Source organism: Pristis pectinata, chromosome 5, assembly GCF_009764475.1.
Source record: "Pristis pectinata isolate sPriPec2 chromosome 5, sPriPec2.1.pri, whole genome shotgun sequence".
Taxonomy (NCBI): domain Eukaryota; kingdom Metazoa; phylum Chordata; class Chondrichthyes; order Rhinopristiformes; family Pristidae; genus Pristis; species Pristis pectinata.
The window spans coordinates 12,369,526-12,394,886 of record NC_067409.1 but is presented as its reverse complement, the minus strand read 5'-3'; the positions used below and the strand labels follow the sequence as shown (position 1 = coordinate 12,394,886).

The 25,361-nt window shown below is 37.9% G+C and overlaps 1 protein-coding gene across 1 annotated transcript in view; it reads left to right on the top strand.

Moving 5' to 3' along the window:
- Window positions 1–25,361, top strand: part of LOC127571029 (histone-lysine N-methyltransferase 2C-like) — a 355,346-nt gene that overhangs the window by 265,033 nt on the left and 64,952 nt on the right. Inside the window, 10 exon segments of the mRNA XM_052017016.1 lie at window positions 637–756; window positions 1,443–1,573; window positions 6,275–6,470; window positions 8,356–8,460; window positions 8,842–8,889; window positions 12,704–12,841; window positions 12,934–12,966; window positions 13,065–13,166; window positions 15,418–15,559; window positions 19,067–19,281. Coding sequence (XP_051872976.1) covers window positions 637–756; window positions 1,443–1,573; window positions 6,275–6,470; window positions 8,356–8,460; window positions 8,842–8,889; window positions 12,704–12,841; window positions 12,934–12,966; window positions 13,065–13,166; window positions 15,418–15,559; window positions 19,067–19,281 — 1,230 coding nt within the window.

Below are 25,361 nucleotides of genomic sequence, written 5' to 3'. Positions count from 1 at the left end.
GACTAGTCCATAAATATCTTCCTTCAGCCTTCTTCCTTAGCCACTTGGTCAGTTTCGTATCATATACAACTTTTTAAGTCATGACATCTATATTTAAGACTAAATCTTGGCCTAAAAAAGCCATTTAGCCCTTGACTCTCTTCCATCTTTGCTTAATAAACCTTTATCAGTCACAGATATGAAGGTATAAATTTGTTTGACATTAATTGGTTTACAGAAGAGAGTACCAGTCTTCCACAACTTGCATGCAGAAGTGTTTTATAATTTCACTCCTGAAAGGCCAGACTCTCATTTTTAGACTATGAACCCCTGTCCACCTTTGCCTCTGCAGTGTCTCTAAATTCAAGCATTTTTATGAAATTTCCTGTATCATCAATGCATATCTAATCTCTTTTAACTCTTCGCTTAAATGTTGCTCAGTGTCAGAAAATTTCTCTTCACTTTTGTCTCTCTTCAGATGTATCTTGGCATTTTGTAAGCATGAATTGTTGCAAGTCTTAGTCTTGGGAAATCGATCGTCACGTGAGCTTTATCATAAAGTTATGGCTTGGTGAAATTCCCATCCATAATATAACCTTGATTACTTTTTGTTCCGGGCAATGCTAGTTATATTCACTTAATGTCTTGTCCTGATAGGAATTGGTGGTTTTATGGTGCGCCAGAGGAGTCGGACAGGACAGAATAAGTCAAAGCGTTCGTTATCCAGGAAGAATTCCACTGGTTCAGTCTCTGATATGATGGCTGGGAAGGAAGATGGTAAGACGTATATCACACTCTCAAATAATCCAAGCAGTTGGAATAATTTTCTTCGTTTTAGAGAAAAATATTTTGGGAAAACTATATCTAAAAGGAGAGAAGTAACTTTACAGTTCATGCCACATGCCTGTTCCAGTGATATCTGTAGAATACCCAAAATCTTAACTTTTCTCAGTTGTGAGGAAAGATCACTCTGCAACACATCTGTGTTTTCTTTCCACTGATGTTGCCTAACCTGTTGAGTCTTTCTTGTGTTTTCTGTTTTACTTCACCAGTAGAGAGTTAAGTTACTCAAACCAGAAGTTGTGAATATGTGGACATGAATTAGGGAGGACCTCAAACGAAGAATATATGATTTCCAAAATAACTGTTATCAGACATGCTACTCCTGTAGACTGAACTACTTCAGAGAGTTATAAATTCACCTTCTGTTGTAAGGATTCTTAATTTTATCAAGTTTGGCAAAGAGAAGTACTCTTGCGTTGCGGTATTGCATAATGTACACTAGTTTAACATTGAACTTTGATTTTTATTTAAAATCTCCAGGACCACTGGATCAGCCACAACCAATACATGATACATTTGCAGTTATGGGTGTGCTCAAGTTAACAACCTTGCATTTCCCTCAGATAGATTTTACATTTCCTATGATGGAGTTAAATGAATTCTTTTATTTGTTTGTATAGGTTGGGTTGAACAGCAATCAGAGATGCCTGTCGATGCAGCAGCTGCTGTCCCTGAGATTGTAGAGAAAATGAAAAAGCGATACAGGAAAAAGAAGAATAAATTGGAGGAAATTTTTCCAACCTATCTGCAGGTATGCTAATTCAAAGTGCCTTAACCCATCACTCATTTTCAGGAAAAATTTTTTATTTCTTCTTGAATGCTTTGCTTGCACAGAGTGGATACTACTATGTGCAACTGTTATTCTTTCTTATGTCATTGGCTACATACAAAGAGAAAAGTGACAGCAAGTGAATTTTTGCTGCTTTTCTGAATTAGCATTTTACCTTGGATAGTGTCCAACCAAAGCACAATAAAATTCTGCTTGGCAATCTGAGGTCTTAATTATGTCAACTTGGTAGAGTTCTGGTACAGTTACTATGACTAAAAGACATTTAGACAGATTTATGGATAGAAAAGGTTTAGAGGGATATGGACCAAATGCAGGCAAATGAGATGAGCTCAAGAAGGCACCACGGTTAGCATGGACAAGTTGGGCTGAAGGGCTTGTTTCCTTGCTCAATGACTCTATAATGTATGATTTCAGCAGATTTTAAGACCTGTATCATCACTTAAGGTGTATTGATACATACATTTCTTTTAAATATCATCCGGGACTCTTTTTAAAAAAAAAAATTCCAGGTTTCAAAGTTTTGTCAGTCTTGTACGAGCTTCATACGGATGTTTAAAAGAAAATGTAAACAAAATAAAGTGGTTGAATGAGTGGAGAAATTTTCTGAGCAGGAATTTGAATTGTCAATTGTTGAATTGAAGGAAAAATATGTGTTTACCACTAGGTTTGAATTTGCACAGGTTTTTGATAGAATAAAGTTTCAAGGGTTCTCAAGAAATAAGCTTACACTGTCAAAGTCCAATTTACAGTGGTACAGAGTTATTGTTTCTAACCAAATGCATACTGCTTTTCTAGATCAGAATGCCTGGCTTGAAAGGTGGGAAGATTATCACACATTCAGAAATTATTCTCAAAAAAATCCAAGCATTTAGAATAATTTTCTACTGAGTTTTGTCAAAAAAAAATCTTGGAAATTTGCATTTTAATGGAAAAACAAAAAAAAATGCAGATACTGGAAAACTAAAATAGAAACAGAAAATGTTAGAAATACTTTGCAGGTCTGGCGGCATCAGAAGAGCCAGAAACAGTTTTATTTTTCCAGGTTAGTGGCCTGTGTTGAAATTTTCTTTTCTGTAGCACAGAAATTGTTCTTCAGAATCAAAGGGGTACCAGTTGTGATGAAAGATCATAGACCTCAAACATTTAGCTTTGTTTCTCTCTGCAGATAATGCCTGACCTGAGTATTTCCAACAGTTTTTGTTTTATTTCACTGAAATCTACATTATCCAATGTGTAAAAGTTCTTGGACCAGAAATTGTGAATATTATATTTTGATCATTGGTTGAGTAATTATAAATGTTACCTTTTATTATGTTCTCAGTATTTTCATTGATGCTTTAGGTTTGACTGTTTCTGTTGCAAGGTTTTTATACACAGAAGTTTCTTTACTGAAGTCTTGCTTTGATCTATTATTTGTAACAATTAGATTGAACCTTATGTTGATTTTGTTGGGAATTCTGGTTACGGAGAGGATGGGAAAAGCAACTATGATTGTGTCTATTTAATCTTGTGCCACTTTCCATTTTTAATTCCTTGAGTATTTTTTTTGTCAGAGGTGCATGTGCTTTGGATAACCACTTCACAACAGAGGTTGTTGTAATAGACATCAACCTTGGTGTTAAGGCCCCAACTAAAAAACTGAATCATGCGCAAATGAAAACAGAATTTTAGAAATGTTATGCAGATTTGGCAGCACCTGTGGAGGGGGAGTTGGAATTAAAATTTCATAATAGTTACCTGTCATAGACCTGAAACTTTGGTCTATTTCTCTCTCCTCGAATGCTGCCTCAAGATTTTTTTTTACTCATTCTCAGAATATGGGCATCAATGGCAAAGGAAGCATAATTTCTAGTTCTTTAATCCCTTGAGTGTGTTCAGGGGCCAACGAAGGCTTGTGGTCTCTTTAGAGGAAAGATGAATTGCATTATGGTGAAACAGTTAGAACATATTGCTGAACCATGTAGGTTTTATGATCTTATAACTCCATGCTGTATTACTATTTTTTATTCCCAGTCTCCTTCAAATGAATTAAAATATCTAACAACCTTGGTAGGATCTGAGCTCTATACAGTTCTGGTCACCATATGACAAGAAAGGCTAGAGAGGTGCTGGAAAGGGTGCTGGGAGAATTATACCAGAAATGAGTGTATATTTTGTTTATATTTGTGCATATATAATATATAATTTTTTAATGGTTAAGAGATGACTTTAAAGAGTTCGTTAAAATTATGGAAGGGATGCAGAGAGAGTGATGACTAGAAAGTACTCAATATAAGATGGTCAGCAAATTATCCAATAACAAATTCATAAAAAGCTTCTTAACCCAAAGCGTGGTGAAAATGAGGACCTGACTGCTATAGAGAGTGACTTGGAGCAGATAGTGTAAATCTATTTAAAAGGAAACCAGACAAACATGAGGGAGAAGGGTATAATTTCACTAAAAATGCATTTTTCTTTGTGTCTTGATGTACGTGTGACTAATAAAGATCTTAATGGATTTAGCAGAGAAGACAATAGAGAAGGCTCAAATGAGGCGTAAACATTGACCTGAACCAATTAGGCCAAGTGTTCAGTTTCTGTGCCCAAAATGACTTACTCCTATTTTTTTTTGTGTTTTTCTGTACCATATATCCTAGTTAAAACTATAATGGTATGAAATCCAACAGTTTTCTTTAAAAGCGGGCTTCAGAAAACAGGCAAATAACTTTTTCTGTGTGGCTGAGATCCGAAGATACTGGCACCCATTTGCCATGTGGACAATCTAGATTGGCTGCTATCGTCTGACAGATGATGTGTACAGCTGTGCTGAGAAGTAAACAAAAACTCTGGAATACTGAAAAGGGTAGCGGTTCTCCAATTCATTTTATGGATTATCACTTCAACTTTCTTAGCCAGAAGTCAAAGCTAATGATTACTTCATACTGGAGTTTGTTTTGCTTAATTTTGCCTGGTGTTTGTTTTGCTCCCCATGCCCTCTGCCACCCAACTGCCACACTGCTCAAGACTGGCAAAAAGTTTAAAAGCAGCTTTTCCAAAATAATATAATGCCTATAATCGATTTGGCTGATTGTGTCTATGCCAATTCTTGAAAGGACAATTTATCTCTCATTTATATGTACAGATCTGTGTTGAATCTATATAGATAAAACTACAATTGTTTTGTTATGTAACCCCCTTAGTTAAGATAGGTTTTTCCCTAGCTTCCTTTTGACTGGTTGCTATACTGGTACTTAAAGCATCTGCTGTTAAGTCCCAGTTAATAACCTAAATAAGCTGAAACAGCAAAATTGATTTCCACCACCTCAGTGTACCTCTGACCAGCCATGTACTGCTACCTTGATGTACAGAGGGATCTTGGGGTCCGTCCATACCTCCCTGAAAGTGGCCATGCAAGTAGATAGAGTGGTACAGAAGGTGTATGGCATGCTTGACTTTGTTGCTAGGGGCATAGAGTACAAGAGTCAGGAAGTCATGGTGCTGTTGTATAAAATTTTGGTTTGGCTGCACTTGGAGAATTGCGTGCACTTCTGATTGCCTCATTACAGAAGGGATGTGGAGGCTTTGGAGAAGATGCAGAAATTTACCAGGATATTGCCTGGATTAGAGGATATGAGCTATAAGGAGAGGTTGAACAAACTTGGGTTGTTTTCTCTGGAGCATTAGAGGTTGAGGGGAGATTTGATAGAAGTTTATAGATTATGAGAGGCGTAGATAGGAAAGACAGTCAGAATCTTTTTCCCAGGGTAGAAATGTTGCATACTAGAGGACATAGCTTTAAGGTGAAATGGGGAAAGTTTAAAGAGAATGTGTGGAGCAAGTTTTTTTTTACACAGAGTGGAAGGTGCCTAGAATGTGCTGCCAGGGGTGTTACTGGAAGCACATACGATAATGGTGTTAAAGAGGGATTTAGATAGGCACATGAATATGCAGGGAATGGAAGGATATGAATTATGTGCGAACAGAAGGGATTAGTTTAATTTGGCATCATGCTTGGCACAGACATTGTGGCCTGTTCCTGTGCTGTACTGTTCTATGTTCCACCTAGATGTTTGTGGCATAGATTTTGCTTGAGTTTAGATATCAAGCCATTTGTGCCCCAAGCAGGGAAGTACATCCCTTTGTACTGATATCCATTACCTTAATGACTGCGGTAGGAGCTGTGATGAGCCTGGCAATGACCCCTTCCTCTGAACAACCTTCAGTTGTTTGGATCCTCAAACAAATGCAAATAGAAGAAACAACCTTGACCACCCTGATTTTCTGGAGCTGATCCTGACTGCTTTCAGAACTCCAACATAATATCTGATGAAGGGTCTTTGACCTGAAATGTCAACTCTGATTCTTTATTCTCAGATGTTGCTGACCTGAATATCTCCAGCTGTTTTGATTTTATTCCAGATTTTCAGTATCCTCCTTGACTTTATACAGTTCATGAAATGAAATATCAGAATTCTGTTAAGATTCACGTTTGGAATTTAATGTTGGCGAAATATGAACAGCAAAACTACTTTAGGGTGATTCAACTTGGGGGAAAAAAACAAAAGTTTGATTTCACCTAATCAAAATCAAGTCACCAAGTAATCAATATGGACTAGCAAAATCAATTTTGAAGTGCAGTGGTTATAATGTCGACTTATTTCTTTCTGTGCATTCTTTTCTCAGGAAGCCTTCTTTGGAAAACATTTGCTGCATACAAGTCGACAGAGCAAGTCCATTTTGGATGCTCTATCTGATGAAGAATCATCACAACTACCAAACAGAGCACCAAATATGAACGTAAACTTCCTGAATCCTTCCTCTGACCCACTGTTGAGTTCAGCTGCAGCACAAGTGGCTACAAAACAACAGGGAGGGCAGGGTATGTATGGAGCTTATAACATCAAGCATTAATGCTTACCATTGGAAAGGGGAGAGAAGTCCATTCTATGCCAGTATAATACAGGGCATAACCTTGCCCTTTTCCTCCTCATAGTTTTGCCCTTAGATATACAGAGAGAAACTGATCAGGAAAGCAGTCTCTATTTCCCTCTTTAACACCCTGTATTCATTCCTTGTATTACTCATTTAGCTTATTCGAATGAAATCCATCATATCCACATTGCAGCATTTAATTATGTCTCTAATGACTCCAGGCACCTACACCAAGGGGAATTTACTTAACTCCTAGCCCATCAAGGAAGAATGAGAGGAAAGCTGAGTGCAGGGGAAACCCATACATTTGGAGGGAGAACACTGAAATTCCTTACGGAACCGGAGGTCAGAATTGAACTTGGAATGCTGGAGCTTTAAGAGAGCAACAGTACCTGCAGGCCCAGTGTACTGCCCATCATATATGTATATCACTCCTAAACTTTTTTAGCTTTTGCCAGTTTGTGTGTACTTGTCCAGTTGTAGTGGTTTAACCTGAAGTACCACTCCTAATGATTAAATATTTTTTTCCTTATCCCTCAGCTAACTTTGATGATGCCAGGAATAATGTATTCTCTCTGCTTCCAGTGTTTAGATTTTTCCCTTGTGCTTTGGCCAAAACTGAATGCAGCATTTATAGTGTGCTTTTCAAAACCACTGAGATCAGATTATCTATAATTTATGGCAGTATGTCTCATCATTTTATTTGTTAATTCCAGTTGTACAGTGGATGGATGTGGTTAGTGTCATGTACTCTATCATTGTAGAGCTATCAGCTTCTTCCTTTGCTAGTTCATTATGTATTTCCCCATTTTTTTCCATAAGCAGTCAAATAATCTGGCAGTATTTTACCAGTGTGCAGGTATAGTCAAAGGTCTTTCGATAATTTCTTGTTGATGTTATCAGATCCTTGAAATAGTCCTTGAAATGTACTTAACCTACATAAATAGAAGTCCCCTCTTTCTATTGGCCTTTAGCTGCTTTTCCTTGCTGCCAATCCCCATGTGATTTATTTATGCACTTTTCTCATTACTTTGAAGTTGTTCCTTCCAGAAATGGCTAACTAAATATTGATTTGTGGTGCTGGTTCATGCCATATGCTGCCACAGTTAATCATGTTAAGCTACTGTTACCCAGGAGTGCCCATACTTCCCTTTCTAGAATGTTAATTGAATCATTTCAATGTGCAAGTGGTTTTGTTGCATCCTTTAACTGTCTTGTTCAGTAAACAGTCATGTATCACATTGGGCAGCTTCTATCCTAACATAGGAAGTCTTAATACAGCATGAATAAGGCTGTTCCCAGTTTGTTACATTCGCCAAAGTTCTCTTTATTGTAAGGTTTCTTTTAATACCTACTTTTTTTTTACTTCATAATGTCATCTGTCGTGTTCATGCCTTCCTGTTTAATTTTGATCTGGTCATGTACAAGAAATTCGGATTGTAAAACATCTTAAAATGCTGCCCGTCTTGATTACCTTGGTGTGGTGGCAGTTAGAAACACAGCAGTTGCAAAAAACCAGTGAGATGAGCAACTGGTTTAGGGAATAACACAAGGAGGACTTCTACCCATCTTGGGGTAATGTAATCAATCCAATTGGAAAGGTTTTCTGGAAATCTGAAATGGACGAGCAAGCTATTACATTTTTCAGGCCATCGTGGAAGCCGTTATAGTTTTCAACAGTTCAGGAAAGTGTTTCACCACCAACTCATCCAGTTAATGATGGGCACTATATGCAGCCCACTACATACATGTTCACATCACATAAATAGAAGTTGTCATGCAAATTTGTACCTTTTTCTGTAAAGTTTATGAGCTAATTGATTGCTCTGCAGGTAACGGAGATGATCCACTTGCTGATCTATCAGAAGTCCTTACTACAGAAGATGATATCCTTGGAATACTTTCTGATGAATTGAGAAAAGCAAGAGATGAGTCAGGTATGTTTGGACACTACTTTGAATCTCATAGGCAACCCCAGATATTTCTAGTGTACTCAGTGGAAGAATATATGGATTCCTGTGATGTTTGAACATTTCATTTTACCTAGGTTTCCATCACCTCTTTTGTAGCTGTTATTTGTAATGACATCTTCTTTTGTGCCTGTTTTATTTCAATATTTCTTTTTTGCTGTGATGTGCTTTGCTTGCTATTTGATGCAGTTATCTGAGACATTAACAACCAGTGCTTAGCTACCTAATGCTCAACTGCCCAATGCCTGAAGCATGCTGTTAAGTTGCTTATATTGTGCTTGCATTTTATTTGTGTTTTCTTTTAATTCCCCAGTTATTTATCCATTTTATCTGGTTTGGGTCCTGTAGGTCTTGATTTATGCACTTTCCAGGTCGAGAATTCACCATCTCCATTTGGTAAGAGACTAAATGGTGGATAGCAGTAGTCTCATGTCTGGTGCTTTTGTCTCATCCAACACAATGTCTGTCCATGCCTGTGTGTGCAATTTGGAGAAATCCTTTGACTTCCTAAGTTCTTCCTGTTTATTCTGTTGCACTAACAAATTTTATCATGCCATTAATTTGCTTGAAGAGTAAACTGCATTTTGCATCAGCAATAGACAGTAGAATAACAATGACTTCAAATAGAATAGATGATTTAAACATAATATTCTTGGTGTGCAGCCCTGAACTTGCATTTAGCTTTCATGGACAAGGTATTTGTTTTGAGATTGTGAAAATTGTTTCTTGGTATAAAGGGAATGAAAGTGAATTTTAGCAATGGACTTGGGGGGGGGGGGGGGGGGGGGGGGGAATAAGAAGGGCACGCCCCACACCTGCACTTGTAGCTAAAGCTGAAGGAAAATGATGTGTATGAAAGAATATAGAAAATATATTTCATATTGACAAGGACAATGGGCCAAACTTTGAAGAAATAACAGCATATTAACGTTGTGGACAAGAAACCGAGTAGTTCACACTATTTGGTTTTATTCCTGTATGCAGCATCCCTTGCCCTCCAGCCTTTCTTCCCCTTCCTTTGCTTCTCTATATCTGATTAGGCTCGAATTTACTTGTGGTAACAAAGATTGTCTATTTAAAAATAATGGAGTTTGAGGGAAACATGGAAGAATGGAACTATAAAGTCATGTGTGCTTCCTAACCCAGCCAATTATTGCCAAGAAATTTCTTGAAACAAGGTTCCCATTTCTTCTTAAAATAAAACCTGCTGTCTATTATCATCAGCTCTGCTCTGAAGATGTGAGCAATAATATCATGGAAAGAGGCTCAACATTAATGAGGGTTTGTCTTCCTAGAGGGATCATTTACATGTATCTATAAATGGTTATTTTTTTAAATTATTCAGTCAAGAGATAGAGATGTCTCTGTCAAGGCTCTCTGGCTTTACTCATCCCAGGTTGCCCTTAGGAAGGGGGTTGAAAGCTGCCTACTTGAACTATTGCACTTTTGTGGTGGTAGTGCTGTTAGACTGGAATTTCAAGATTTTGACCCAGTGACATTGAAGAAAGTTTCCATTGTAATGGTGTGTGACTTAGAGAAGAACTTGCACCTGCTTCTCTTCTTCTAGGCATTAAGAGGATGCAGGTTTAGATGGTGTCTTTGAAGAAGTCTTGGCAAGTTATTAAAGTGCACTTTGTAAATGGTGTGAGCCCAGCTGGTAGTGAATGGGATGCCAATCAAAAGGGCCGCGTAGTGGATAGTATTCAACATTGAATGTTGTACAAAACAACCTCTTGAATGTTGTTGAACTGTACTTAGAGGCAAATGGAGAATATTCCATCAAGCTCTTGAATTGCCTCTGAGATAGAATAGCTTTGGAAGTCAGGAGGTAAATGGCTTGTTGCAGAAGGTCTAGTCTCTGACTGTTTATGTATCCACAGCATTTATGTGGCTGATCCAGTTAAGTTTTAAGCCAGTTAAGTTTTAAGCCAACTAAGTCCCCCAGGATTTTAGTTACGTGAAACTTGAGAATGAAAATGGTATTGAATTTCTTGGGAGTGGTTAGAGTCGTGATCTGACTGGTACTTAAGCTACTTACCAGCCTGTGGCTAAACATAGTGCAGGTCTTGTTGGATTGCTTGTCATTTGAGGAGTTGCAGTCATAAGTGAATGTTATCACTTCTGACCTTTATGATGGAGAGAATGTTACTTATAAGGCAAGCAAAGAGGAGTGGACCTTATCACTGAAGACATCTTGCAGCAATCAACTTGGGTTCAGATGATAGCTATTCAACAGATCCATAGTTATTATCTTTTCTGCTTTAAGATGCTCCTTAAAACCTGGCTTATTGAAAGTGGCAGTGCAGGTTGAAAAAGTTGTTTTAAAAGATCTAGCACTTTATAGAAGCATAATGAACCTCCATCAATGCTGTGGTTCAACTACAATTATAGTATTTAGAAAGGTATATGAAATTTACTGAAATGGTTGCAGTGATGAGGGACTTTTGTGGATAGACTGGAGAAGATGGGGTTATTCTTCCTGGATAGAGTAGGTTGCATGGGGATCTGATGGAGGTGTTTCAAATCATGACTTGGAGAGAAACTGATGCCATTGATGGAAGGGTCAAGAGCTAGAGGACATAGAATGATTGTGAATGGCAAAGGAACCAAAGTAACATGAAAACCTTTTTATACAGCATGCAGTTAGGGTCTGTTATGCACTATGCAGAGTGGTAGTGGAGGCAGATTTAATTGTCGTATTCAAAAAGGAGCTGAATAAGTATCTGAAAAGAGAATTTGCAGGACAATGTGGGGACAAGGTGCAGGTTAGACTAGTGTATTGCTCTTGCACGATGTATATCCAGACCCAAAGCCACCTTTTTTATATAACTTTGTGACTCAGAAATTACAAAACACAAGATCAATACACTTTCTTCTAGGGAGGTAGTGCTTGGGTTTATTTGTAGAATTCATTTTGAGAAATAAAAATGTATAGTGTATGCAGACTATGTGGAATTATTGAACGACTGATAAATTACTACAGGTAGGATTATAGCAAGGGGAGGGGGTGAAAATTTTTTTACAGAATATTGTTTGTGTTGTTTCACAGGCATACTGCAGCTGTCCTTATTTAGTACATACATAAATTATCCTTGTGAGTTTAGAGTAAGTATAATTCAGATTATAGTAAATTTTGGGTCTGGCAGATTTTTAACAGACCTGAAAAACCACAAGGACGTAAGATATTAGGTGCAGTGTAAAAATATGAAAGGATGCACTCTGGAAGTAAAACTAAGGATAGGAAATAAAATGCTCACTATATGATTCAGAGATATCAAGTAATAAAGGAAGCTAGTAATGATGAATGTATAAAAATACAGTTGGAATTATGTGTACAAATAGAGGATTCTGTTTTATAATAGTATAGAGTTGGTGAAAACAGCACTGGCCAAAATGAATTTACAATTGCTAATCAGAATCAAGCCTAACAGAACTCCAAGATTTATGAAGGTTTGCAATTAGGATATATAGAAGGGTGCAGCACAGAAGGAAGCTATGCAGCCAACTGAATCTCCTTTTGAAAAACAACCCAGTAAATCCCAAAACCACTATGTATATCTCTGTCTTACTTTCTTTGAATGTTTATCCATTTCCCTTTGTGAGACTACAGTTAAATCAATTTACTCTTGCCCATGAAATAATGCATTCAAAATCCTACCTGTGTATAAAAATAAAACTACCTTCTCAGGTACTTCTCGGCAGTTCACCTTAGTGGAATTGAAGCAGTAAAATGGGTGGATAAATTTTAGAGAATCAGAATTAATAGATCACAAATAATTTCTTTAGATGCTGTGAGATTTGCAGTTTGGAGCTATAAATCTTGAAGCTGATTCTTTAAATATTTACTTGAAAAAAGGAATATTGAAGGTATGTGAGTGAAGACTGGGATTAGACTAGGTGTGAGCATGTGAAGAAATAAAGCAGCATAACCTAGAGCCATAAGATTTTGCAGCACTTGAATCAGTGTTCCTGTGCTGTAATAATCTGTGATTCTAGGTGCTGCAATGCTCTTACTACTCATAACTGACTAATAATCTGTATGTGACTTTCACAAACCAGAGCCGTATTTAAAGAGTTCTTGATAAGTATAAAGCTTTAGAATTAAGAAAACATAGTGGTAACTAAGTAGCATTGCCAGCTTCATGAAGCAGATGTTTCTGTTGCACTTAATTGATGACTGCCAAAATAATCAAACTAACTTTTTGTTCAGCTGGACTGGATATTGGCCCAATTTCAGAGGATCCATCCTCCGTTTCCCAATCAAGTGGAGGCCAAGGTTCACGACCTTTGACTGAGGAACAACTAGACCGAATACTTAGCCCTGACCTTGAGAAAATAGTCACAGATGGTAAGATAATTTGATGGTTACCCATGCTTTGTTTTGGATACACATTCAGGATTTTCTTCAAACTGACTGAAAAGTTCCATTTTGTTTTGTAGGTACAATTCTGAGTAATCTTTACAAAATCCCAGGTAATTGTTTTCGGCTATGTAGACAGATTAACACACAATCTTTATATCATAATGTAATTCTTATTACCATTTAATATCTCTTTTTCTTTCAAATGCAGAACTGGAAGGAAAGGAAGTGGAGGATCTGTTCACAGCCGTGTTAAGTCCTTCAGCTAACCAGCCTCCTCCACCTGCACTGCCTTTGCCTCCACCTGACCATGGTATAGAATTGCTTAATGCTATGAATTTACGCTGTAGCAGACTACCTCAAAGCTCCATGCAGTCCCGAGAAACTTTGTATATGTTAAAACAATGTAGTTATTTAATGCAAAAATAATTAGATTACTGACATGTTTAGTAGTTGACATGTATTGACAATTGCTTCATTCAAACACAATTGTACTGTAGGGTCTGTTGTCTTTTGTTTCCCTTCCCCCCCCCCAAAAAAAAACATATTGGTAAGGTTGGCAGTTTTAAATTGTAAAATTTGAAATCCTAATTTCATCTATGCTGTTGTTGCAGTCTGATTAAGAACAGTTTGGGTTATCATGTGGTCGAAATGCAGATATAATTGCAGCAAAAAGTAGAAAAAGCTTTGCTATGACTTGCCAGTACAACGCTAACTGTGCTTAAGTTGGAAGCAATATGAAATAGAAATTTATGTATGCAGGCTCTTAAATATAATTGTACATGTACTCTTGTATATGCTTGGAGGTACCAGCTTTGAGAAATCTGCTGCACCACAACCATTGGAGACAGGCAACATTATTTAATAAGCATCACATGTCTTACAGAAATTAGCAAGTATAAATACAGTATTATTGCATTTGCCTAACATCCTAATTATAGTTATTACTTATTTTATCTTTGTCTCAATTCAGTATACTAATTCAGAGATTCTGTAATTTTCTAATTTTCATTATTTATATTCTGAGTATTAAGCACAGCTCAGAAATTACTGTCTTGTGATGTGGTTAAGATCTATCCTATCCATAAGTTCAGACATCCGCTAAATATATATGGCACTTAAAAATTTGTATTTTAATTATTGCCGCAGTAAGAGATTTTACAGAATGTGTTAAATATTTGAAAGATATGCTGTTGTTTTATAATTCTGGCTATCAATCATGCACTGAGATTGCTGCAATTTGGTTTCAAAATATTCATATTCAGCTATATAATTTATGTTTTCAGTGATATGATTAGCAGAGTTCATGATATTGTAAATTGTATTTGCTGTTGATAATTATTCATGGAAAATTTTACAACTTGGATGGGGGTTTTTAATTTGTGTCTACCTCACAATCTAAATACTCACCATTAGTACTGCTCACTGGTGATCCCTAAAGAGAAACACTGCAGTTCAGTAACTCCCCTGTAGTGGGGATTAGTGCATTAAATCTGACTTCCTGTTTCTCAGAGTGTAAGAATGGGACAAGAATAATTTAAATATCTGTTCTGTAAATCACAACTTTCACCCAAGATGATCAGCAGAAATTTCAGAAGTTTGAATTGATTTCTATAAAGAAATTATGGGAAAACCTAAATTAAATCAATCAATCAACCTGCTGGAAGAACTCAGCTGATCAAGCAGAATCTGCAGGAGGAAAGGAATTGTTGATGTTTCAGGTTGAAATCCTACATCAGGAGAGAGGACACAGCTCTGATTGTCTGGAAAATTGTTGAAGATGCTTGCTTTATAGTTACTTTCATCCATGAGCTGTCTTATTATTAAAATGAATTGCACTAGTAACTGAGACAAATTACAGAGAAAAATTTGATTCACATATTCAAACAATGTTCATTTCTGGATAAATAAACATAGTCTTCTGATAACTTTCAACTGAAAAGGTCACCAATGAAATCTGCCCTGTATATCATGACCAAGTTTGGCAGTACTCTTTTATCATTTTGGGAATCCCCACAGATGACTATCCCATATGTTTTATCAACATGTGGGGGATTTAAGTCCTTCTCTGGGAGTAGAGCCATAATCTGAGCTATCCCTGTTGTTGACATTTGTATTGCAACAGACAGCTGAGTCCTCCATCTGCCGAATTTGAGTAGATGTCAAAAACTTTTATCGTTTTTCAAAGAGGATCCAAAATTCTCTGTATATTTCTGCCTAAACTGCCATGATGAAAACACTACAATTCAGCACCCATTTCATTTTGCTTTTAATAAATTAGCTGCCATATCTGTCTACAAATTGCACAGTGAATTCATTCCCAATAGATATTGATCATATAGTACCTAGTGATACTGAGAATTTGTAAAGTGCTATATAAATAGAATTATTTTTCAGATTGCCTGATCCTTTGCCTACATAAAATCAATCAACTTCCCAAAAAAAGGAGACTATTAGTCCCTTGTGGGACTTAGAAAAGATGTCATTCTGTCTACATGCAAATCATTAGTTACATGGTAACAACATTGGTATTTTGACGGTGACTTTTCTTGTTTCTTTAAAAGGAAATGGAGGCTTTACCAGGGTTCCAGCTATGAATGGTGTGATTGCATCACAACACCAAACACCCTTAACACCTGGAAGTGGGCGATGCATCACCGCCAATTACTCTTCTATCCCTCAGTCACCATTCCCTGATGGCAACCGGTATGTATTCAACATTATTACATTTTTCATCCGATTACCATAAATAAGATTTTAACATGCCAAAAAGAGATTGTGAATTAAACCTTCCAAGTTTGTGAGGACCTGTGATGCTTAAGAAATTACAAGATTACCGTTAGTATCTCAGAGGGAAGCATCGCAGTCATTGGACATAAGAAATAGGATCTGGAGTAGGACATTTAACAAGATATCATGACTGATTATCTGCATGAAACACCATTTTCCTATGTATTCCCATATCCCGTGACTCCTTTACTAGCTAGAAATCATCTATCATTTGAACACCATCAATGATTGAATCTCCACTGCCCTCCAGCATAGAGAGTTCCAAAGATTCACCACCCTTTTGAGTGGAAAGTTGTTCCTTATTTTAGTCTTAAATGGCCTATCCCTTATTTTTGAAACTCCCTAGTTTTGCTCTCCTCAACTAGGAAAACCACCTTCCTCCCTCAATCTCGTTGAACCTTTTTAAGAATTGTGTATGTTTCAATGAGGCCATTTCTCATTCTTCTAAACTCTAGAGAATAGGGGCATAGCCAACTCAATCTCTCTCCGTATGATGGAACCACCATACCAATGAACATATGAATTAGGAGCAAGTGTAGGTCACTCAGCCCTTGATGCACGCTCCACCATTTAGTAAGAATAGGGATAATCTGATTGGAACTTCACTCCAGTTCCTGTCTGTCATGGTAGACTTTCACCCCCTTGCTTATAAAGTATCTATCTATCTCTGCCTTAAAAATATTCAAAAGAATATGTTTCTACCATCCTATGAGAAAGAGAGTTGCACCTGTAACATTCCCTCTTGTTTTCCCTTTCTCCACAGATGCTACTTGATCTACTGAGTTTTTCCAGCAATCTCTTTTATTTCAGGTTTCCGGCAACTGCATCTCACAGTTAAACACATTTTTCTTTCTCTGCTGCTCGTGTTCATCTTCCTCTATTTACATTCCTCACATATCAGCTGTTATTCAGCAGTAGTTTACAAACATTAATTTCCCTCTCTTGGAGAACATCAGAATTTGTCACCTGGACAACCTTGGTCTCCATTTATCACAGACATTCCTTTTGTTCTCTCGAGTCCTCTGTACAACTGAAAACACGCTTATTATCTCATTTTTCTAGTTCTGACGAAGGATCATCAGTCTGAGGCATTTAATGTTAATATCTCTGTCCACAGATGCTACTGGCCTGCTCAGTATTCCCAGCATTTTCTGCTTTGACTTTTTCACCCAGCATTGTGTTAATAGCAAACTTGGACATGTTGCACTGTCTTCTTAATATAGATTGTAAACAGCTGAGAACCAAAACACTGACTTTACAAAACCCAGTAATGGTGTAACTGTCTGAAAGTTTTCCACTCATTTCTACTATATTATGTCTGTTAACTGTCTTCAGTTCTTGCTGTTATGTTATCCCCAGTCCCATGGCCCTTGGGATAATGTCTTTTTTCATATACAAATATACAAATCAGGAGCAGAAGTAGGCCAGTCAGCCTCTTGACCCTGCTCCGTCATTGAGTAAGACCACGCAGATCTAATTATAACCTCAACTTTGAATCCCAACTATTCTGGTACTCTTCACCCCCTTGCTTATCCACAGTTTCCTACCATAACCTTAAAAATAATCTGCTTCCATCATCCTTTGAGGAAAGAGTTCCAAAGACTCTTGATCCTCTGGGAGAACAACATCACATCTCAATCTTAAATGGGTGACCCCTTATTTAATCCTTAGTTGTAGATTCTCCCACAAGAAGCAGCATCCTCTTCACATCCACTCTGATCAGCCAGTTGTTCTTTGTTTCCATGAAGGAAATTAATTCATTAGATAAGTGTTTATAATAGTTTCATAATCACTACCATATTTGCCATGTTTTTTTTATCCTGCATCTATTTTATTTCTTGAATATAAATTCACAGTTGCTGTGATGGGATTTGAACTCTCCTAATCAATAATCTAAGACTCTAGATTCATTGATGATGCTCCTGTGCTATAATATGATTACTCTTCTCTGAGACTTCCTTACTATAATGTTAAATATCATGCTTTCATTGTGTAGTGCTAGATCCAAAGTAATCCTTTTCCTCATTAGTTCCTTGAAGTACTGATTTAGTATTCTCAATTAATTTCATCAACCTATCCTTCATATTATCACAACTGTGGATTGTCCAGTTAATAAAATCCCCAATCAATACTGCCATATTTAAAAACACCTCTAATTTCTTGACAGTATTTTCTGCCTTCCCATTTAAGTACTATTAGGAGAATATAAACCTGCAGCCACTAAGTTATTTAAGCCCAAACTGCATCTTGATTTTTCTATTTAACATCCTTTCTTTTTATCCTATCACTTGTTATCCATACCAAACCTTTCCATTTTGCAAATCTCCTTAAAATGCACAAGTATCCCAGATTAACTGCTGCTGCTGCAGAAAGTTAATTTTCATGGCATTTATACCCTGGGTATGTATGCCTATGGCAATAAACTTGAAGGTGAAACTCCTTATTTCTATCTAATTCATCTTATTTGCATATTCTTTGTTCTGCTATACATAGTGTCATTTTCTTTTGGCTTCTCCGTTATAATCTTAGTCACATACCCAATTATCTCAATTTTTTGGTCCTTTCCTGACTGACTCTGCTATTTTTACCAAAATTACTGTTCTGCTGGGTAGTCTTTTAAACATGCCCCTTCTTGAACCTACCACCTAAATAATGTTCTCATTCTCTTGTCACCCCAACCCCCCCCCCCCCCACACCCACCTCACCACCTTCATTTGTTTTATCCTGTATCTGCCATCTTAGTTATTCAATATGACAATCAATGGGCTTGACCTAGTTTAAGGAGGGTCCATCCATTAGAACAACTTCCTTTTTCCTCAGAACTGCTGCTCTATGAATCAAAACCCTTGCATCCAACTTTCTGCCAGAAATTTAACACTGACATCAGTTTGCGCCTATGATTTTGAGTATGACTTGGGTAAGACTTCAGAGATTATTACCTGTAATGTACTGTCTTAATTTGGATCTTTGTTCATCAAACCCTGAGTTCTACCTCTGTTAGTAGAATAGAACAGTTACAACAGGAAGGAGTCAATTCAGCCCAACAGGCACACACCACCACTCTGCAACAACAATCCAATTAGTCCCATCCTCCAGTTCTTTCCCTGTGGCTCTGTCATTTTTTTCCTCTCCCTTTAACTCTTTGAAAACTACAATTCAGGCAGTGAATTCCTGATCATGAAAGTTTTTCCTCTTGTTACTCACCTTAATCACCTTAAAAATGTGGGCTATAGAATATTGTTAAATGTTTAAAAAGGCAATTGTGAAAGAAGCTAGCTTTCTGAATGTATTATTTCCTTAGAGATGGCACATAACATTTGATATTATGTATTCCAGTTTTCTACTGAATATTTAGCATTTGCAACTAATAGGATGATTTAAGTCATTCTTTAAACTCGTGTTTGAACTGGATCTATTTAATAGAGACAAGAACCATACTTTTAGTCAAGTTGTTGGTGACGGACCCAGCCCATGGGTACCCTCTGCTCCTGCTGTGGAAGTGGAAGGAGACACGCTAAACTATACACAGCGGAGTACTCTGAAATGGGAGAAGGAAGAAGCTCTGGGAGAAATGGCAACAGTTGCCCCCGTTCTGTACACAAACACAAACTTCCCAAACCTGAAAGAAGATTTTCCAGGTAATGCCAACCAACAGATCATGTTTCTGGAAATAGTGAATGAAAATCAATGAACTGCAGAAGCTGGAAATCTGAAATAAAAGCAGAAAATTCTGCAAACAATCAGCAAGAGGGACAGCATTACTGGAAAAATAAACAGTTAATATTTTGGGTTGATAAATTGTTCTGGCGAACAGTCTTCAACCTGAAATGGTAGTTTTGTTTCTCTTTCCATTGATGCAGACTGCTGTGTGTTTCTAGTGTTTTCTGTTTCTGAAATACTGAATTTTCTCGAACGAAATATTCTAATCATTTTCATATAAAACTTCCCCTAATTACCCATATTACAATGTTATTTAAATAATGATGGCTTAATTTGTTTTGAGATATTTTAGCAAAATAAATATTTTTCAGTCACTTCTTAGTTTTGCCTCCGTTTAAAAAAAAAGTCATGCAGTAACACAGCATGGAAATGAGCCCTTCAGCCTAACTCGTCCATGCTGTCCAAGGTGCCCATCTAAGCTAGTCCCATCTGTCTGTGTTTGGCCTGCATCTCTCTAACCCTTTCCTATCCATGAACCTTTCCAAGTGTCTTCTAAATCTTTTAAATCCTGTTATTGCACCTGCCTCAATGACTTCCTCTGGCAGCTCTGGCATATATGTACCACCCTCTGTGTGAAGAAGTTGCCCCTCGGGTCTCTTTTAAGTCCTTCCCCTCTAGTCTTAAACCTATGCCCTCTAGTTTTTGATTCCCTTTCTCTAGGGAAAAAGACTGTGTGTATTCAACCTTTCTGTGCCCCTCATGATTTTATACACCTCCAATATATACTTAATATATTCAAAGAAAGCATTTTTCCAAATATTTCCATTTGACAATTTTATGACAGTGGCACTATAAAATTTAAATGATGTTGGAAAAATTGTACTTCATATTTTATAATGAACTGCTATTTTACTTATTAAAGTGAACAATTTAAGGTGAATACCAAAAGCGATAGTAGTTGTTGTGGTGTTTAGTAGTACTTAAAGTAATTAGGTGTGTTGGTATCTTCAGAACATATCTGGTTAGTAAGAAAGTTCCCTCACCAATTAATCACAGACTTCTAATCTTGAAGCTGAATTTTTTTCGGCAAGAAGATGTGTAACATAATTTTGCCTTGTTTTCATCCCCTGCTTGATCCCTGTAGCTGTAATTACATTTCCCAGTCCTACACGAACAGTTGAGGTGGAGTTCTCACTGTTGTATCCATCCTGCAAAGCTGAGCTGTCTGCCAGTGATGGCTAGATCATGGGTGTTGATCCTAAGGCCCACCTCCAAGCCACACTGACCTTTCCACAGGCATTTTCAAATGTACCTGATAATGAGGTATTTAAAAACACCTGAAATACATATAAATTATTTTAAAAATGAGACTTATCTAACACTTGAAAATATTTAACTGACAATTAATATTAATATTTTTTATGTGAAGAAAGAAATCACTTACATTTTCTACTTAGGTCAGCAACCCTTATTCAAATGACCGGGTCGAGCTAGATATGCCATCCTTGTCTGATGTAAAGCTGAGGAGCTAGGCATATTCAGCTTTTTCACTTCTGCAGAACTGTTCTGCCCCTGGATTCAGTGCTGAGTCCACCATTGAAGCCGAGGTCAAATGTCCCATCAATGTTCAGGCATGTAAGTTAGGAGCTTGCTAACCCACGACCTGCTTTTGTCAGCATTTCTCTTTGGAACTGCTGGCTAAAGAGGAGCATGATCTATATTATTGATTCCACAAATTTGACTGGATATCATGACTGATATTAAAATATCTTTTTTTTGAGGAGTAATAATGTGACTGGAGACTAAAGAGCCGTATGTTTTTGAATTAAATGATAATACTGCTCATTTCAGACTGGGGAATTTTTTGGAATTACAAAGCAAAAAATTGGAATTACAAAGCACATTTATTAAAATATTCTAGAATTATAGTGGTAGTTATTCCATAATAGTGGAAATTATTATTGTAAAATAATTTCCATTTTTACTCGTTTGTTCTTGCCAGGCTTATATACCTGATGAGCTGTAATTTCAAAAGCACTAAATTTACAAATAAATTGTATTGAAGTTCAGAGGGATCTAGGGGTTCTAGTGCATAAATCACAGAAAGTTAGCAGGCAGGTCCAGTAAGTAGCTAAGAAAGGCAAATGGCATGTTGGCCTTTATTGTGAAGGGGTTGGAGTTTACGAATAAGGAGGTTTTGTTACAGTTGTACAGGCCATATCTGGAATACTATGCATAATTTTGGTCCCCTTAAAAAAAAGCATTGGATGTGGTACAAAGGAGATTCACTAGATTAATTTCTGGGATGAGAAGTTTCTCCTATCAAGAGAGGCTAGACCATTTGGGTCCCTGTTCAAGTGTGTAGAAATTTCTTCTGAGGGTAGTGAATCTCTGGAATTCTCTGCCCTTGGGTATTTAAACTGGAGATGGATAAATATTTGAAAGAGTGAAGGATTGAGGGTTTTGGGGAACTGGCATAGAAAAGGAGTTGAAGCCAGCATAGCTGAGCCATGATCCTATTGAATTGGCTTGTGGGGGCCTGGTGACCTCCTCCTCCTATTTTCTTGCATTCTTGTGTGATGAATACATTTGCCTACTCTCCTGGTGGAAACATGAAAGTGAATAATTCCAGAAAAGGCACAGCAATGAAGTTCCTGTAAAACATCCAGGTTATAAAATTAGGTCGGGTTTCTCTCTCGTTCAAATGCTTCGTTGACATTGATTCTGCTAGCAACAAATCAGTGAAGATGTACAAACTGACCCATTTAGATGAGCAGTTAATAGACTATTCTTAATGCATAGTTTGCAATCATCAATCTTATGCAGACTGTCTGGAGATTAGGGCTCAATCTTTGTGCAGTTAACTGCCTGCAGTAGAGGAGATTTCAACATGTTTCTATTTTTAATAATATTGTAAGTCCAATGATAATTGGAGGGTGGAAAATATCGTTCCTTTGGTCAAGAGAGGGAGTAGCGATAACCCTGGGAATTACAGACCAGTGATTCTTACTTCAGTGGTGGACAAATTATTGGAGAAGATTCTTAGAGACAGAATTTAAGAGCATTTGGAAAAGCACAGGCTGATATGGGACAGTCAGCGTGAATTTGTGAGGGGCAGGTTGTGCCTCACAAGCCTGATTGAATTCTTTGAGGATGTGACAAAGCACATTGAAGGTAGAGCAGTGGATGTAGTGTACGTGGATTTTAGTAAGGTGTTTGATAAGGTTCCTCATAGAAGGCTCATTCAGAAAGTCAGGAGGCATGGGATCCAGGGAAACCGCTGTGTGGATTCAGAATTGGCTGGCTCATAGAAGACAGAGGGTGGTTGTAGATGGAGCGTATTCTGCCTGGAGGTCAGTGACCAGTGGTGTTCCGCAGGGATCCGTCTGGGACCCCTGCTCTTTGTGATTTTTATAAATGACTTGGATGAGGATGTGGAAGGGTGGGTTAGTGAGTTTGCAGATGACGAGAAGATTGGTGGTGGTGTGGATTGTGTAGAAGGTTGCTGTAGGTTACAACAGGACATTGACAGGATGCAGAGCTGGGTTGAGAAGTGGCAGATGGAGTTCAACCCGGAAAAGTGTGAAGTGATACCTTGGAAGACGATGGAAGAATTTGAAGGCAGAATACAGGTTAATAGCAGGACTCTTAGCAGTATGGAGGAACAGGGATCTTGTAGTCCACGTCAATAGGAGGACGTGTGTTAAGGAGGATTGGAGAACATGTCTTATGAGGATAGGTTGAGTGAGCTTGGGCTTTTCTCTTTGGAGCGAAGAAGGATGAGAGGTGACTTGATAGAGGTGTACAAGATGATAAGAGGCATAGATCGAGTGGACAGAGACTTTTTCCCAGGGCAAAGGTGGCTAACGTGGGGGTATAATTTTAAGGTGATTGGAGAAAGGTATAGAGGGGATGTCAGAGGTAAGTTTTTTTTTACACAGAGTGGTGGGTGTGTGGAACGCACTTCCGGCAGAAGTGGTGGAGGCAGATACATTAGGGACATCAAAGAAACTCTTACATAGGCACATGAATGATAAAAATGGAGGGCTATGAGGGAGGGAATGGTTAAGTGGATCTCAGAGCAGGATAAAATGTTGGCACAACATCATGGGCAGAATGGCCTGTACTGTGCTGTAGTGTTCTCTGTTCAATCAACTAAAAGAATCTACCAGTCTATATCTTAGTATAACTTGGATAGTTTACTCAAAAATTTTTAACTTGCTTAAAAAAATTATTCGTAAGCCACTTAATGTATAACTTTTTCATTGTGGTATTTTGGTATAGATAAACTGAACATTTTTTGGTTTGGGGAGGTGGTGATGTGCTGGAGAATAAGTATTTGAAATGATTTGAATTCCTTGGATTTGCATGTCCAATATCAACCATAACATCTACCTGATCTCCCTCTCGCCTTAAAGAACCCATGAATATGCCATGAATAAACATTTTGCCCATTCTGGATTGATGTTATAGAAGAAATGGTCTACTTTCTCTATTAAACCTCCCAATCAGTTTTCCTCACTTGACATGGTGTTATCAATTGTAACCCTCCAGATCAGCATCTTGAAATAAATATGGCAGTTTCTTTGCCAGGATTTTCATTTCAGCAAACCCTTGGACTATTTTCCCACCTCGTATTTTCGAAGACATGCAGCCATCAACCTGTTGAATCTATGCTGTCTCTTAGCGCCCACCAATCAGTCTCATTTGCCCACGGTGACATGAAAATTGGTGATTGTGGATAGCGAGGGAGTTTGTCTAAGGCTACAGTGGGATTTAGATCAGATGGAACTTAATCCTGACAAGTGTAAGGTAAAGCATTTTGGGAAGTCACATAGGGGTACGTTAGGTACAGTAAATGATAGGGCGCTAAGGAACGTTGATGAACGGAGGGGCCTTGGAGCTCAAGTCCATAGTTCTCTGAAAGTGGCAGCGTAGGGAGACGGTGGTGAAAAAAACAAGTGGCATGCTTGCCTTAGTAGGTAAGAGCATAGAATATAAAAGTTGTGATGTTGTAAGTTTACAAAGCATGAATTAGACAGCAGTTCTGCTCACCCCACGAAAGGCAGCGCACGTGGTTGTGCTGGAGAGAGTGCAGAGGAGATTCACCAGGATGCTGCATGGATTGGAATTGGAACATTTAGTTATGGAGCGTAGTTGGATAGGCTGGGTTTGTTTTCCCTGGAGCAAGGGATGCTGAGTGGTGACACGAATGAGGAATATAAAATTATGAGAGGCATAGATAGGGTAGATAATCAGCATCTTTTCCCCACGTTAGGGGTAACAAGAACAAGAGGGCATAGATTTAAGGTAAGAGGAAGGAGATCTAAAGGGAATTTTAGGGGAAAGTTTTTGTTTTACGCAGAGATGCATTGATATCTGGAACTTGCTGCCAGAGGAGCTGGTGGAATCAGATACAATGATATGTTTAAGCACCATTTAGGCAGGCACTTGAAAAGGCAAGGCATGTAAAAGGATAAGGATCTAATGTGGGCAAATGGGATTAGTGTAGATGGGCAAAAGGTTCAACATGAAGTTGGTGGGACAAAGGGCCTGTTTCTGTGCTGAAAACACTGACTTTATCTTCCTCTAGCCTTTTCTCTTTCACATGCCCATCAACCCGCCCCCCCCCTCGATTTTCCTCCCCCACCCACCCCCACACTGGGGGCAATTTACATTAGCCAGTTAGCATACCAGCACATCTTTGGGATGTGGGAAGAAACCAGAGCATTTGGGATAAACCCATGTGGTCACAGCAGGAGCGTGCAAACTCCATAAAGCACCCAAGGTCAGGAATCAAATCTGAAGGGCTGGAGCTTACTGGCAGCAGCATTAACTGCTGTGTACCATTGAAAAATCATTTCTGACACCCTATCTTTTTTTTGTGGTCCCATAAATTCAGTGGGCTATGCATTAATTGCAGAGAGAAACAGAGTTAACGTTTCCAGTCATTCATGCAGTCATATCAAGTTTACAACACAGACAGAGGCAATTTGGCTCTGTGTCCATGCAAATCAAAAAGGAACTCTCCAGCTAGATCCCACCTTCTAACATTCAG